Genomic DNA, 16506 nt, shown 5'->3' with positions numbered 1-16506 from the left:
GATTCCTGACTTCTTAAAATGTCTTAATTGTAGACTATAACTCAAAAACAGTGCTTTGTATTGAAAAAATGCACAGAATAAAAGTTGTAGTAAATTTAATTACAAATAAAAAAAGGCCTGTTATGATTTTTTAAATCTACAGCCGTTTTCGTTATGGGTTCTGATAAATACTCACGCTAAGTGAATTCACGTAACGCGAGTTCGGCTATGCTAGCCGGCTGGTGGTTATTTTCGTACTAAACGTGGCGAAGGAACTTGTGTGGATCAGGTAGAAAATATTCGGCTATAAACGAAAGATATAAGAACAATGCTATCCTGAAATGCTGTGACATGTTTTTGGAGTAGATAATCACAGCGACAGAACGACAGGATGCGCTCCCGCCCTTGCCATCAGCGATGTTTATTTTGACAGCTCAAGCAATTATCTTTTCCATGACCCTTCACAGCGTAAAAAAAAAAAAAAAGAAAAAAACACGTTCGGATGCAGATGGAAAAGTAACTATGCAGTAAAATATATATTTACGGCCCTGCTAAATTTTTCTATTCAATAAAATTTGAGGTATTAGTGATTTTTCAGCAGAAACTGCTGTGTGACTAATAAATTGTATCATAATAACTTAAACTTATAAAGTATTTATTAACGGCGAAGGACAGTCGTATAAGCCCATAAAAATATTTATTTGACCGAGAATGGATTATACAACCTGGCTTTTGCCACACGCGGTGTGGGAGGGGAGGAGGATGCTGACAAATTTCTCACGCAGAAGATTGAAATAAGGGAGGGAATGTGTTGAAATGTTAGTTGGAATAGGGGGGAAGGGTGTTTTTACATGGTTTGTGGCTCTGGGAGGGATGAGCCTTGAAGAATTAGCAGGGGATGGGAGAGGTAAGCGTCACGTCACGTATGACGTCAGCCCCCGCTACCGCTAGCCTGGCCGGACGAGTTTCTTACGCTCTCGCAGAAGCTACCACAGTGGCTTTTCGTGCGGGCGGGTAAGATAACATGACAGCTGAGACGGCTTTTCGTGCGAGTGGACGCGCCGAGCTTGGCTAGGCACTGCCGCGTGGACAGTCTAGAGGGGTGGTATCTATTTTTAGCCGTCTTTTGTATGCCTGCCTGCTTACAGTACAGCTCTCGCCAAGATAAACGTGAACACATAGCGCCCAACAAAGTGTAACAGACTTGTTTTTCAGCCGATTTTACTCAAATTTTCGACTTTCTCTGCTCAAATTTTTCACTGTTTCTCAAAAAACGGTTGTATAAACGGAATTGACGCATCAGAGGGGGGTCGCATCGGCGGGATTCTACTGTATTGATAAAAATTCCTCAAAAATTTTAAAAAATTTTTCTTCACATATAGATCGCACTTCATTTTTTCCCCATCACTTTTGGTAAAATTGCCGCGACCTATATGCGAGTAAATACGGTATTCGTATTTGTGAATAATTTGATGTTCAAATTCGTATTCGATTCGAACTAAAAAACCTATATTCGCACAGGCCTAGTTATGGCAAACACGTTTATTTTTCAGTAATATCGGACAATAATTAACAAGCATATTGTGAATCTGCAAAAACAACTAAATATAGGCAAAATCGGCTTCTGCCAATCCGTATTGGCACAGCTCTAGTACCAGTAGTGGATTGTGTTTATCGTTCTCGTTAATTTGCTGAGAACCGGCGTAACCGAGAACCACGACCGATACATCACTAACTCAAAAACATGATTATCATGTCATTGGTGTTTCTTTTTATGGAAGTGAAATATTTTTATGACAAAATTTGAGAAATTTTTATGACCAAGTAAACCAATTTTATTTGTCATACAATTGGGTGTCCAGTGATCGCTTGACTTGCAAATGACCATCCCAGTTCACCGGGCATGTGATGCATACTTTAAATGTCACTAACAACTTCTCTTGTTCCTACACTGGTCCAGTAGAGATGACAAGGCTTGTTTCTCCTTGCCGGTTGATCCCTCCATTGTCACACACAAGGTAACGGAAGCAGAGCGGTGCACACTGCAAATCTTGGGACTGCTGATATTTTACATTGCCGGCCTGAGGAGAGGGTATTTTGATACATCCCATCTTGAAACTCTACACAACAGAGGCCTTCGTAACCACACTTCAAATACTGGCCGCTGAAAAACTTAAGTATCCCATGGTGAAATCAAATACTGACTTCACCCCGGTTATCACTCTGCAATTAAAGGTAACACATTTACATAGAAAAAAATGGGTATGAAAACTGTTTTAGTGTGAGAACAACGTTTTATGAACTACCTGTCTAACAATCTAAAGTGCTTTATCAAATGATAAAAAAAGTGCAACATAAAATGCTAGTAGGAATTTTTACAATAAAATAATCAATTACACAATGAAGGATTCATTCTTTTTTATTTAACACATTCATCAACTTGAAACCTAGGAGAAACAAGTTCTCTTATATTTCCATCATCAAAATACAACCAATCCTCAATTTTTTTCCTTGCTTGTACTTCACGAGTGGCAATAGGACACTATAATGATGAGAAAGAGAGAGCGACGAGATGGCTACAGGTCCTCGCCCGGCCAGGTCTTGCCCTTGGCCGGAGCAGTGCCCAAGCGGGCGGGGTCCTGCGACGGGTAGTGTATCGTGGGCAGCTGCGGCAGGGCGGGCGCCGTGCCGGGCGGGAACAGGGGCTGGGGGGGGCGCAGGGCAGGCCGCAGGTGCGGCGGGAAGAAGAAGGGGGGTGGGCCCGGGGGCCGTATGCCCGGCGGGGGCGGGATGAGCATGGGCGGAGGCATGACGGGCGGCGGGGGGATGGCCACCGGCATGGGAACGGGCGGGGCTTCGTTCTCGCCTCCCAGATTGAAGAAGTTGTTGTGCAGCTCGACAGGTGGCAGGGGCAGGGTCCCGGGAAGGCCGGGCACCGGCTCCAACTCCTCCGCCCCGGAGCCGGCGCCCTCAGCAGTCACCGCAGTGCCCTGCTTGGCCTGGGAGCGCCCCCAGCGGATGGTGAGGCGTCGCCCACCCAGGATCAGCTTGTTGAAGGTGCAGTCGGCCGCCTGCTCCGCCGCGGTGCGGTGCGTGAACTGCACGAAGGCGCACTGCTGGCGCGGCACCAGCGTGATGGAACGGATCTCCCCGTACTGGTAGAAGTGGTCCCTGCAACAGTCCGTCCCCCACCACTCAGCACAGCACAGCACAGCACAGCACAGCTCTCGCCCTCACACTTACCGCCATACGTACACACAGACTTAGTATTCACAGAAAATTTTTAAAAAATTTTGGGAACTTCTAATAAAAGTTAACATTAAAACTCAACAGCTGTTAACTCTTAATCACTATGATTTTGATTAATGATCGAAGTTAATGTATGTATGTTTTGTGGTTGGGGGAAGCAATGCAAATAGCTACCACGAACCGTGGTAACTCCTTCACAAAATCAATGACTGGAGAAAATTTTAGTTACAAAGTAAGCAGAGTAGCTAATATTGATAAGAGAAATGGGACCAGTTGATGTGGCACACAGAAGCAGACCCACGAACCCACCTGAGCTCCTTCTCGCCCAGCTTGTCGCCCAGGTTGCCGACGTACAGGGTGGTGATGGCCTTGTCCTCGGGGGGATCCAGCTTGGGCATGGCGGATGCTCGGCGCATCAGCTTCTCCGCCACGGGGTCGTTGATGCCGTAGTACCTGCGGGGCAGGGCGACACTCACACCTCCAGGTCTACTGCACTTGCTAGGACCCAGCCACTGTCTACATGTTTTAACGACTTTATCACATACAAATTACTGTGGTGCTCTTACTACAAGACTGAAGGTTTGCTTACCAGTCACCAAATGACTGATCTTGTTAGAGATCTCAACTATGTTGGAAACTTGGAAATCTTTTTGCTTTTTCATTTTGTTATGGACATTGATTTAGGTATTACAAGTGTATTTGAAAAAAATTAATTTGAATCGTTTGTATGTGCTAGTTAAAACATACGCCCCTTGAAGTAACGCTGTTCGATATGAACAGTTTTGGAGTAACACCACCTGTAAATTACAGAATGACTTGAAGTAGTGCTGTCATAGATTTCAAGAAGTGTTGTTTTCTTTTACATGGATTTTTATTTCCGTGCACGCAGAAAGGCAACAGCAATTGTGTAGCATTAAATACAATGCAACAAATTGATAATGTGACGAATCAACAAATAACATTCTACAAATTCCTAAGCGGCTATTCGCTTCATTCATTGCATATTTATCTCTTATGACGGCCCTAGTGTTCCGCCAATGTTTACCGTATTGGTTCGAAAATAGGCCGACCTTTTTTTGCCAGTTTTGTCAACCTTGAAAGAGTCTGCCTATAATGCGACACTAGCCAAAATAGTATACATTTCAAGGAGAATCACTTATAGGCATAAAAATGTTATCAGATATACAATTCATTGACCTAAAATTATGCCGTACTTACGTGGAATTAGTAATTTTTCCAACTTAGAAATTTAGTAAACACACTTAACCCCAATAACGTATCATATTTTAAGTTAAGTAGACAGATGTGGTCACTTGTCACACATAGCTTTTAAAAGCTCAGTCTGGTTATTTTTGAACTGTATTTAACAGGCTGCCGTAATTTTATTTGCTTGTAAAATAGGTATTTACAGTAAACAATTAGTAAAAACAGCAATTTTGCCATAAGGTTATTTACCGTAGTAGGCTTTATTTACTCTTCCATCACAGGAAAATCAAAATAGGTAAATGGCACCAGTGTTGGCAACTTGTAGTTGCGACACGAATAAACAAATACCGGTACATACCAACAGTAACAAGAACAATAAAACCTATTTGCACTATTGGCTGTTTTATGGTTGATTCATACACGTTTTACATGAAACCATTTTGGTTTTTTTTACGTCAAAATTAAACGTACCGGTAAATGTTTTTACATCACAATTTCTATTAACTTAGAAAATGTACCCATTGCCGTATAAAATTTTGGCACCACTACAAAAGAATGTGAAGATAAACGGAAACAGAGGCCTATGCCTATGTAAATATGAACACTCAAATATTTTGGTAAGTAAGAATAACACATTTTGTCAGTTCAATAAATACTAACTTAGTTGAAGTGTTACTGTGGTAATATGGTGCTGATAATCATTTTAGTTAGTTAAAATTTATTTTTCCCTGATTTTGAGTGTGCTGTAGAAGGGGTCGGCCTATTTTCGGACCAATATGGTATATCACGCCATTCCATATGTCAGCAGCATCTCTGGAGAGAAAAGCCAGAAGCTTTCAGGGTTAGTTTACCTTGAGTCACTAGGATGCACTATTGGCGAATCATGACACCACACATTCAGTAAACAACAGTGTCAGGAATTATGTTAACAAATTAAATAATCTTTCTAATAATAAAAAAAATTTTAAGTTTAAGATTATTAAAATCTTAATAGAATGGAAATATACATTATATAGTAATAACATTATTGGTATTCTGTTACTCAGAAATGTTATACCCAAGCCCTTTTAAAAAAACATCAAAACAATGCAGTGCGTGAATTTTTTGAATTTAATTTGAAGTTGTTTAAACTCAATTTGAATAAAAAGTATTTGTAACTCATGTAATTGATTGTTAAAAAACAGCTGCATGTCCAAAATGGCTGAAATTTCAAAGACTACATTCCAAAGTATAAACAAACACATTCCCCAATTTTTGTAGACAAGTGTTGCCATCTTCATGTTGAGGTCAGAAACTTTTCAGACAAACCTCGTATACTTGATTAACAGACAAAAACTTATAAACAGGTTTCTTATAAAGTCTGTACCAAAAAGGCTCATTTTATCCTGCCGATGATTAAAAAAAAAATTCTTACTAAGCAAGTGTCTGTTTAACTACAAAATGTTTTATAACTGTAAAAAAATCAGACGTGTCCATAATCAAACATTTATGATAGAGTAATAAAGTCACTATCAGTGGTCAATCAATAGGTCCTAATATTCCCCCAGTTGGTTAACACATGCTAAATAGCTTCTATAGTCTCATTTTCAGACAAATTTTGAATTAGCAAAAATCCAACATTTTAACATGGTAGATGATTGATAGGGACAAGATTATATGGCGAGTGCGATTAAAACCGAAACATCAAAAAACATTTCAATACATCATATAATAACAAAATGCCAGTTAAATAATGAAATACACAGCATTTAATTAAAACTGATTTGAAATCACAAAAAAGTGATTCTTTTAATGCTTGAAATTCAAGGAATGTCATTGCCGTAAGAAGTTTGTACCAAAGTATAAGAGATAACACAAATTAATTTAATTTGTTTGGTTGTGCACTTATAATATCACTTTTAAACTAAAAATGCTCGCAATTTTTGGTCCTGAATGTATCTTTTTTAGACACACGTCTTATTACATATTATAATAATCATAAAAATTCAGAATGTCAATAATACATTATTTTTTTTGGATAAAGTATATCAACGAGAATTAACATAATCTTCTGTTAAAAAAACCAAAGTTGACTAATTATAAAACTATAAAATGTAGTCTCTAGTGATTGACATAATTGACCAGAGAGCAAGCGGTAACGAGGAAACGGCAGCCGGCCACACTCACCTGTCCTTGATGTTCTGGTCGGCGAGCGGGTCGTCGGGGTCGGTGGGCTTCTCGTGCCGGTAGGGGCACTCCTCCCCGCGCTTGCACTCGCCCTTCACCCAGAAGGAGCAGATGTGCGGGCGGTTGCGCTTGTAGTAGGGGCTGGTGCGGGCCAGCTTCATGAGCAGGTCGCTCGCCGCCTGGGACTTGCCCACCGCCCCCGCCGGCGTCGTCGCGTCTATCTTCCCCAGCTGCGGGCAGCACCACACCGCTGCAGTCCGTCTCACGCTCCGATCACAGCACACGAGCACAGTCATTGCCACAGTTACGCTACCTGGCTTCTTAACAAAACCAATTATATTTCACATTTAACAAGTTTGGATTTTTTTGTATACCATTTATTGTTTTAATCTAACAATCCAAGACCTTAAAATAGTGTTTTTTGACATTATTACTAGTTATATAATTGCGAAAGGAAAAATTATCAATTTTAAACACTAGTTATTAATTCACAGGAGAAAAATTCTGTATAAGTCGGCCCTTATTAATACGTAATATGGTCACACAGAAAATTTTTAACACTAAAAAAATAAAATAATTTGATGGCAAAAATGGTTGGAACCAAGATGGCGTCTTTCAGTAATTTTTTTCATAAAAATAAGAAAAGTTTATTGACATATGATGCTCTTGATGAAATACAAAATGAAAATGTATTTTCAAAATTATTATTTTAAATTTTCCTTCTACAAATAATTTTTTGTACACTTTAAAAGTTGTTTTAATATATTATAAAGCCGTGTCTAAAACTTTTGTGCTCTGGGTATATCTGGCAACAGAGCACATAAACAAGGACAATGCTAAAAGCAGAAAATGTGCATTGGTAAGAGAGAGAGAGAGTATATGTCCAATAAAATGAACACTGCATCTAAGGATGAGATATGCTATACAATATAGGGATCACATGAAGTGTTTACCTGCATGATCCCCTTCATCACATTGTGTCCATACCTTTACTACCACACAACTCTGGACCATTCTAGGAATGTCACAAATATAAATAAATAAATAAATAATGATTCTATCCTTTGTCTCTCACATCCAGGAGCCTTATGAATAAAGCTATACTGATCAGACAATGGAATAGTTTAGTGCATCAAGTTGCCACGCACTTTCACCCATAATGACCTGACAGAGGACATGAAAAAAGTTTAAAACAAGACAAACATAATATATTCAATCCTTGTAAACTATAACTGAACATAACACCAAACAGTAATAATTACGGTCTGAATTACAGCCCCCCCCCCCCTCCACCCAAAAAAAAAATCAAATTAATGGTCATGTACAGATAAAGTAGAAAAATAATACTTATTTTTAACACATTACTTAAACTGTCCTCAACAAATGATGACCAAGCTGATTATAAAGTGAAAATTCAAATTTTTATGACTTAAAATCCTAATCCCATTATTGTTGGTTATTTTTAATAGTAAATTCCCTTTATTTGGACCAGTAAGTTCTAGACCACCCCCGTGCCAGACTTGTGATTCTGCTGGATTATCGAACATTGATATACATAGTTTTAACAGGAATACCAAAGAAAATTAAAATTACAGTACAAAAATATTTTTAAAAAAGTTACAATATGCTGCTCTATTACATAAAATAAATATTCAAGAATAATAATATTTAAAATAGTGTCTGATATATTGTTTCACAGTGGTAGGTATAAATGAGTAACTGACGAGATTACACCTATGGTGATTTGCGATAAAACTGAACAAAATACCTAAAGCATGAAATACAACATATAAAAAGGAAATCCAAGTTAATACTCCATAAAGCACTGAAATAATAACTAAAAACATTAATGTGATCAGCAATTTGACAAATTTAACTCAAATTAACAAAAAAAAGTTTTTTTTATACTAAGGTAAATTCATTAAATGCAATTTTATTTAGCATGAATTTTATCCCTAAATGGATTGGAAACAAAAAAATCATTGTATGATCTTTGCATCTCTCATTTTTAAAAGTAACATGTTTTATATTAACGATGTTGGCACATTTTTCCAACACACAAAATTTTGCAGATGTACTTTTATTTTTCTGAGTAGTTCTGTTTTACAAAAGCTGATTAGTAGAGACCTGCAAAATTCGCGGTTTCGATGGCCTTCAGGATAGACTGCACATACCACTGTACACTCGGGGAAAATAAGGCAAGTTCATTGGCTGCCGACTTGTAAGTCATCTCAGCTGGTTTGTCTGTGATTCGATCCTTCTTTGGTTGAGGGTTTATAACTGGTTGAGATTCGTCCAGATGAACAGTAAGCCAATAGCAAAATTATCGACGCAGTATATGTGTTTGAATTCTAGCCTATCACCGAATGAATCCGCAAATTTTGCAGGTGTCTACTGATTATTAATGATTTTACAGTATGAAGAACATCATGTGTCAGCCACTATCTTCACGAATAAAGACAATGAAGAGGATACAAGTGAGGGAGGAACGACGAACCTCCTTGTCCATGTTCTGGATGTAGTACTCCTTGTTGACCTCGGAGCGCGGCAGGTCGTCGCGGATGCGCAGCGCCGCATCTCGCACTTGGATGGGCAGCCCGTACTCCAGGTCCAGCAGACACGTCTGGCACACATTCTTCAGCCGGCTGCACGTCTGGCACACCTCCGTCTTCTTGAAGCGCATGCGCGCCCCGGGGCACCACCGGAACACCGTGAAGGGCCGCGAGCAGATCTTGCACTCCTTGCCGTAGCGCTCCTTTGTCTGCGGCATCCCCACGCCCTGCTCTCAGCTTTCACGTACACCAGTAGCAAGCAAGCCCAGCCAAGCCACGTGTGCGCAGGGGTCGACAATCCTTCCCAAGGCCCGAATTGCATCATTTTGTTTTATTATTTGGGTGTATTAAATGTTCATTTAAATACTCAAATTAACGTGTCAATTTTTCTTTCATAAAAAGTTGTACAAATCCATTAATGTTCACTACTTCAGACTAGGCATTCGTAAATATTCCAAGGCCGAGATTGGATACGCATACTTTCCATGTAAGACAGCCCCTCCCGCCCCTGATCCAAGCAAGTTGTGGAATTCTAATTAAAAATTATCATCCGAATTAACTTGCAATCTTAAAATTTTCCCAACATACCATATGTTTCCGAACATTTCAGGAATACTCCGAAACTTTAATGTAAATTTACGTGATGCAGTTTACCACGTGCTACCTTTACTGGACTGGTGATAGTAACTATCAATGGCAATGTTATTTCTTTAATCTGTGACGTAAGTAGAAGCGTGTTCACGAGGTGAGTACAGCCTCATATGTAAACGTCAAAGCATCGCAGGTCAGCTCTCCGCAGTTCTCATCAGCGATGATGCAGCCAGGGCCTTCGAGAGAAATTAAGGGCCCGGGAGCAAATAGTTTTGTCAGGCTCTCCCCCTATTACTTAATAGTTAATACACAACTTATCAAACCCCTCACTATTAAAAAAATGAAAATACTGCAAACCGTTAAGAGATTATAATGCTTTTATAAATAAGAAAACGCTAAGTCATTTTTAACAGTATGTATTTAAAGAAATTTTGATGCTATTTCTCTCAATAAAACATCATTTTCATATCTTTATACTTTTTAAAAAAAAATATAAAGAAAAAAAAAAATCTTTTTAAAACTTAACAATTTACGTAATACTACACAATTAAAAATACAATATACCTAGTTATCACGGAACAACTTAAAAATTATCAATCATTTAAAATTAGTTTTTCACGCTTTCATATTGGCAAAAAATTTCAGTAATAGATACAAAATTCAATGTCCACGCAAGTCTTGATTCAAAGCAATGATCAGTAAGTCTGTTGACCCATTGTTGATCTCTGGCAAATCTTTATTCTGCTAAGCACATTGAAAGATCTTTTTGCTTGAGCAACGGAAACAGGAAGTATGCAGAATATATGTGCAGTGAAACGCTAACATTCAGAAATAAATTAGTAATATTGAGTTCTGTTAATTTGTTGAGAAATTTTAGAGGCTGCAGAGTATACATGAACTTTTTGTCTAATGAATCTTGAAAACAATAAGAATTTCGAACAAATTATTTGCCTCCTTACTTTGTTTTTTAACTGCGATACATTACAAAAACTCAAAATTAAATAAGTTTGTCTTATCTTTGTTAGCGTTTTCTTGTTTTTGAAGCATTTATTTTCGCTTTTGAGCACCTGATTTACATTGTATTACATAATTTCCTTGGAAAAATTAGCATAACATTGCATTTTATGTGACCTAACATTTTTAAATAAATAGATAAAAAAAAAAGTGGCACATATTGATGTGCTTAACCAACCTGCTCTTATATTTCTAACTTCGAACACAATTAAACTCAATGTATAGGCCTACTTAATATGTCACGTAACAAATACTTTTTAAGCTGCCCTATTTATTATCTACATGTTCAGTAATACAAACCACAGTTTTTTTGCGTGAGATTTCGGATTTTTATACTTACAGGTCATTTATGAGTGTGTGAAAAAGAGAGCAAGACAGTTTAACAGAGAGCAAACAAATGTTAATGAAACAGCATTAAGTAACCAGCCAACTACTGTCTGCAATAATTTGGTGCAGAAAGTATATAAATGAAAGCGTGTTTCAATACTTGTAGAAGTTAAGATGAAAATAATTAAAGGTGTGCTTTTTGAGGTCAAATTTAGTTATCTAGACATACAAAAAAAGTATTCATTATTTTATGAACCAATAGTAATTACTTCATAAACAAAGGCATGTCCAGGTGATGGGGGCAAGGGGGAAAGCTGCCCCTCCCTTTCCCAGTTGGGAAAAAATGAAAACAAGGAGCAAGAAACTGTATTTTGAGATAATGTGTAACTAGTCTTCACAAACTATGCTTAAAAAATATTATTTTGAATAAATTATGTTCTTTTCTGTTAATGTTAGTTTTTGACTAGAACAATTGATGCTCCACTCCCATTTAAGAGAATAAATTTTTAAGAAAAAATCCACCCCTTCCCTAGTCCATTACATTTTGATTTAAATATGCCCTTGTTTCTGAACACTCCTCAGTTTTACTAGACTACACTTACCATGCGAATATACGGGTTGTCTCCCAAGCATGTCTGGCACAAAATGGGAAATTCCTGAAAGTTAAAACAAAAGTTACCAGACAATGTCTTTATAACTATGTACGAAAAACAAAATAAATCCATCAACATTTAAAGGCAAGTAGGTGCCTAAATTTTAAAATAGAGCTGCATGTACAGTAGGTTAAGTCCGCACAGAATACATGATAATGAGATCCAAGTCACAAAAATAATTTTATTCCGGTAAAAAAAATTAACCTTTACGGTTTAGAAACCTCATACAAAGATAAAAACTGAAAGTGAACAAAAATTAAAAACCCCACAAAATGGCACTCAGGAGTAATACCACTTTAACCCCATTACATAGTACTAACTTTCACGTATTACATAATGTGTAGGCATTCAACGTTTTAACCAAGAAACTTTACGGGATTGCAGAGGTTACTTTGTGCACTAAAGGGGGAAAAAAAAGGGTAAGTGGTTGCATCTAGCAATGAGGAATGTTTGCAAAGTTGTCACTGTGAGTAATGCATAATCAACAGCACCTACAGGTATGACCTCTGGCTGAGTCAGACTGATTAATTAGTAATTTTGTAAATTGTGATTTAATAGGCTTCAATTTAAATAGATTCATCATTACTTGTTTCACATGTGTAACAACGCTCCAGTGGTATCAGATTATTAACCATCTCCTGATGGATTAAAAAATTTTCAGTAAAAATTAACGATGATTATAGGAAAAAATAATCTTTAAAATGCTTCAGATCAAGTTACAATTAAAATTAAGGTTCAAAATAAGTAATACCACACAAATGATTTATTGAAAGACTAAAATAATATACAGGGCCTTTGAGAAAAACTAACGGCCTGGGGAAAATAATTTTGTTTGGACCCCTTCCTTAGTGTCACTTTTCAAATACCAAAATTAAAAATAAAATAAAAATTCTTCATTTTTTTAGGAAGGTACTACACTTATAATGTTTGTCCTACTATCAAGGTAAATGCAGGCATAAAAAAAATCTTGAAACACAGTCTGAGATTTTGCTCCCTCTGTAACCATTCACACCTTCGCGATTGCTTGCCCAACCAACATGGTGATTACAAATTTTATACTCTGTAATTTTGTAAGTTTCCTTACAAACAAAATACTAAAATAAATTAATAAGACAAATCTTCACATTCCTCATTGTGGAGTACAGAAATCTATTTCCTCCTGTTTTAATCACAAATCTGCAACACTTCACCTCCTGGAGTGTAAGCTGAGCAAAGTAAACAACAATTGCTCATTACTTAAGATAAGTGATGAAACTACTGCAGCTAGAGAGGAAGATCTTTCATACTTGCTCCAGGAAGTATACCTTGTGGAGCTGATTTTCAATTGAAAACTCAGAGTAATTTGGAAGTTATAATCATATTTTGCAGGATAGTTAATCAAAATCAGTAACACTCAAAACCACCATTTTCATTTTATCAAAACTGCCAAAATCACCTATTTTTTTCTGTATGGAATAGGGTCGCTTGACCAACTCGAAAAAGGCATCTGTAGGTAAGTCGTCACAAGAAATCCATCATCATCCTGCAAAGGGTCACTCTACCTCCAATGCACAATCCAAATCACAATTGAATCAAATGACCCACAAATCACATCATCAACAGTACAATACCTACTAACTAACTAGGAGCTAGTACACCAGCTCACGATACCATAGTGGCAATGCACTTTGTAATCAAACACAGACTGTGTGCAGCACATATTTTGAGTATGTTTCTGAAATTATTTTCAGTTCTTTGAAGAGTGCACTTACATCCTGAATGCACTAACAGGCATACATGATAATAGTGGTGCATCTGTCACTCCACTCATGGGGATCTTCACTTTGGTCTCTAATTTGCTCGAGAATCATATGCTAGCATTTCCTGCAGTTCCCAAATGCAAAGTTAGCATTAGACTTGTGTTGTTTTTTTATTGGGTGTTACTTAACAGGTTACATGCAGTTATTGAAAAAAGAACTACTTGGAAACCAAACAAGTGCTCATAAATTGAGTCATGACGAGGTGTTGGGATCAAATGCACATGAGCGTGATGCATGAGCAATTACGACAATCAAGGAGCCCTGACTTTGTGTAATTTACTACAAAGGCAGGTAAATATTTACTTGGGCAGTATTTCCGAAAAAAAATGTTAAAAATCCGAAAATACCTTTATTTTATGCTCTTCAACTTCCTCTTTTCATTAAAATCGGCGGAGATTAGAAATTCCAAATACTTTAGGAGATATCGAATTTTTAAATTTCTTCATATGTAGTTGAGTGGTATTTGCGATAAAAAATGTTAAAAATCCGAAAATACCTTTATTATATGCTCTTCAAATTCCTCTTTTCATTAAAAGCGGCGGAGATTAGAAATTCCAAGTACTTTAGGAGATATCGAATTTTTAAATTTCAGCACGAAACCAGCGCATTCCTGTGGCGTGCGTGCACCCTTGTTTCTTGTTTACGTACGAGTATCTATTTTTTTTATTGGATAATGATGTCACGTGATTGTTCGTGATAGGCCAGAATTCAAATGAACTAATACGTGATTATTTAGTTCAATTATTGTTTAAAACTGTGTTTAATTACCGCCTCCAACTTAGGTGAGTTTTTAACGTTTCTAATTTTAAAGTCTTACTTGTTATTTTGATATTGTGGCGCAAGTAATAAGTAACAAAAAAATTTACGTGAGTTGTTACTGTACATCCTTTGTTACGGGTTTGTTAGGTAAGGTCAGTTACATTATAAATAATTTAAAACTAAAGAATAATTAAAATTAATTCACATTATTTTTATAATCACCTTAGTTTGAAAGTATTTATAATGTAACTGACCTGACCTAATCGACCATTTTAGTTTACTGTTCACCCTCTGTCCGGGTTTGTTTGGTCAGGTCAGTTACATTATAAATATTTTAAAACTAAACAGCCATTAAAATTAATTCACAAAATAATTTTTAATGTCGGCTTAGTTTGAAAGTATTAATAATGTAACTGACCTGACCTAATCAACCATTTTATTAATTACGCATTCACGATTCACGTATTCACGAACACACGGCAAAATAACAAAAATGGCGCTGCTCGAATGGTTCCACAGGTCTTGTATTGCAAAATTAAAAAATTCCATATCTCCTAAAGTATTTGGAATTTCTTATCTCCGCTGCTTTTAATGAAAAGAGGAAGTTGAAGAGCATATGATAAAGGTATTTTCGGATTTTTAACATTTATTTTCGCAAATACCGCTCAACTACATATGATGAAATTTAAAAATTCGATATCTCCTAAAGTATTTGGAATTTCTTACCTCCGCCACTTTTAATGAAAAGAGGAAGTTGAAGAGCATAAAATAACGGCATTTTCGGTGTTTTTAACATTTTTTTTTCGGAAATACCGCCCAAGTAAATATTTACCCAAAAGCAATATGTTTTTCTAGAAAACCCACATTATCCAAAATTACTTCCAAATGTACGACAGGTCAAAAGTATATAACCTGAGTACTATTTATATTTAAAATACAACTTCAGACCACCAACAAACTACATCCTGTATTTGTTTCAACTGGAAAAAAAAAACTAACTGAATGTGAAATATTATTTAATCATTTGATGTAAGTCAACATTTGAGCTACTTTAAAAAGGTTTGGATGTCAATACGATTTTAAAAGCTAAAGTGTCATTCATCAATACAGGTAAAATATAAAATAAATTGTTACTGACTGCATCTTCCCAATTTTGTCTGTTGTAAGTATTTGTAGTCTTGGAGGTCGCCATTACAAGTACGTCAACTCGTCAACACAAAAGTGTCAAAGATTGTAAGAGAGAAAAAAAACTGATTAAATAAGGGTACAGACTGCACGCACAAGATACGCTATACAAATTTTATCTGTTTAAAATTAAGAGTGAAATATAGAAAATGAAATACGCCGTCTTTATTTCAACAGTTTTTAGGGCATGATAATTTTCTAAATTTTAATTTTCTGAATAAGCTTTGTTAAAGCATAATATATAATTTAACTGAATGAGAATTTGATAGTTACTAGCAAATAGTTTATCTTAGGAAGCCATATTGTGTTTAAATATTAAAAAAATATTAATGTTTACGACAGTAATAATACTGTAAATATACACTATTATATTATACACTATAAAATTATAAACACTTGTTATACATAAAAATTTATCCGGTTGTGGTGTAATTTAGTGAAGGGCTTAATAAATATACAGTGGTTTATAGCGAAATATGTTTTAAATCATACTAGGAACTAGGGAGTTACTGTGTATATATAAAATACGCGACGGGAGTGCGCATTAGGCGGAGTTAAAAGGGCGAAGGTCGGTGGCAAGCACGTGGCAATTAGGTTAGGGATGGGAGGTAAAGTGAAATGTAGGGGGTGTGGGAAAGCGTGGAGAAGGAAGGAGAACGGTGTTCAGTGTGATCGATATGACGAGTGGTATCATGTAGAATGTGGAGGGATCACAGTGGGCTTAGAAAGTCTCAAAGACAAGGAGTGGGAATGTGAACTGTGTAGGGGAAATTATGAGGAGGGGCTAATTGAAGGACAAAAACATTGTCCTGGCAAGGATTTTGAATTAGTGAAGGGGACAGACAGAGGTTCACTAGGGGGAAAGGAGGAAGAAAATATAAAGGGAACGAATGACATGCTTGAAGGAGAGGAGGTAACCATACAGGGGAAGGAGGTAGTGAGTGTAGGAGGAGTGATGAGAGACAACTGGGAGGGTATACAGGAATGGATAAAGGAGCTAATAATTGGAACTATAGTGGAGGGAGG

At 36.8% G+C, this 16506-nt stretch overlaps 1 protein-coding gene across 1 annotated transcript; it reads right to left on the bottom strand.

Moving 5' to 3' along the window:
* Positions 1–2380: 2380 nt before the first annotated feature.
* Positions 2381–15531, bottom strand: LOC134533791 (pre-mRNA-splicing factor RBM22). The gene is made up of 6 exons (XM_063371450.1): positions 15434–15531; positions 11687–11740; positions 9098–9361; positions 6601–6830; positions 3538–3681; positions 2381–3150 (listed from the first exon to the last, which is right to left on the bottom strand). The coding sequence occupies exons 1-6, from the start codon at positions 15485–15487 to the stop codon at positions 2556–2558; spliced, it is 1341 nt and encodes a 446-aa protein (XP_063227520.1). The 5' UTR covers positions 15488–15531; the 3' UTR covers positions 2381–2555.
* Positions 15532–16506: the final 975 nt, after the last annotated feature.

The sequence above is a fragment of the Bacillus rossius genome, chromosome 7, assembly GCF_032445375.1.
Source record: "Bacillus rossius redtenbacheri isolate Brsri chromosome 7, Brsri_v3, whole genome shotgun sequence".
NCBI lineage: Eukaryota > Metazoa > Arthropoda > Insecta > Phasmatodea > Bacillidae > Bacillus > Bacillus rossius.
The sequence above is the reverse complement of the archived record's forward strand: the minus strand, read 5'-3'. Positions and strand labels throughout refer to the sequence as shown.

What these genes read in the sequence shown, in the direction of transcription:
- LOC134533791 (XM_063371450.1), bottom strand. Translation starts at nt 15,487, where the DNA reads ATGGCGACCTCCAAGACTACAAATACTTACAACAGACAAAATTGGGAA. An exon ending in GACAAAATTGGGAAGATGCA is followed by an intron (nt 11,741 to 15,433) that starts GTCAGTAACAAT and finishes TTTAACTTTCAG; the next exon opens with GAATTTCCCATTTTGTGCCA. An exon ending in TCCAGAACATGGACAAGGAG is followed by an intron (nt 6,831 to 9,097) that starts GTTCGTCGTTCC and finishes TGCTGCCCGCAG; the next exon opens with CTGGGGAAGATAGACGCGAC.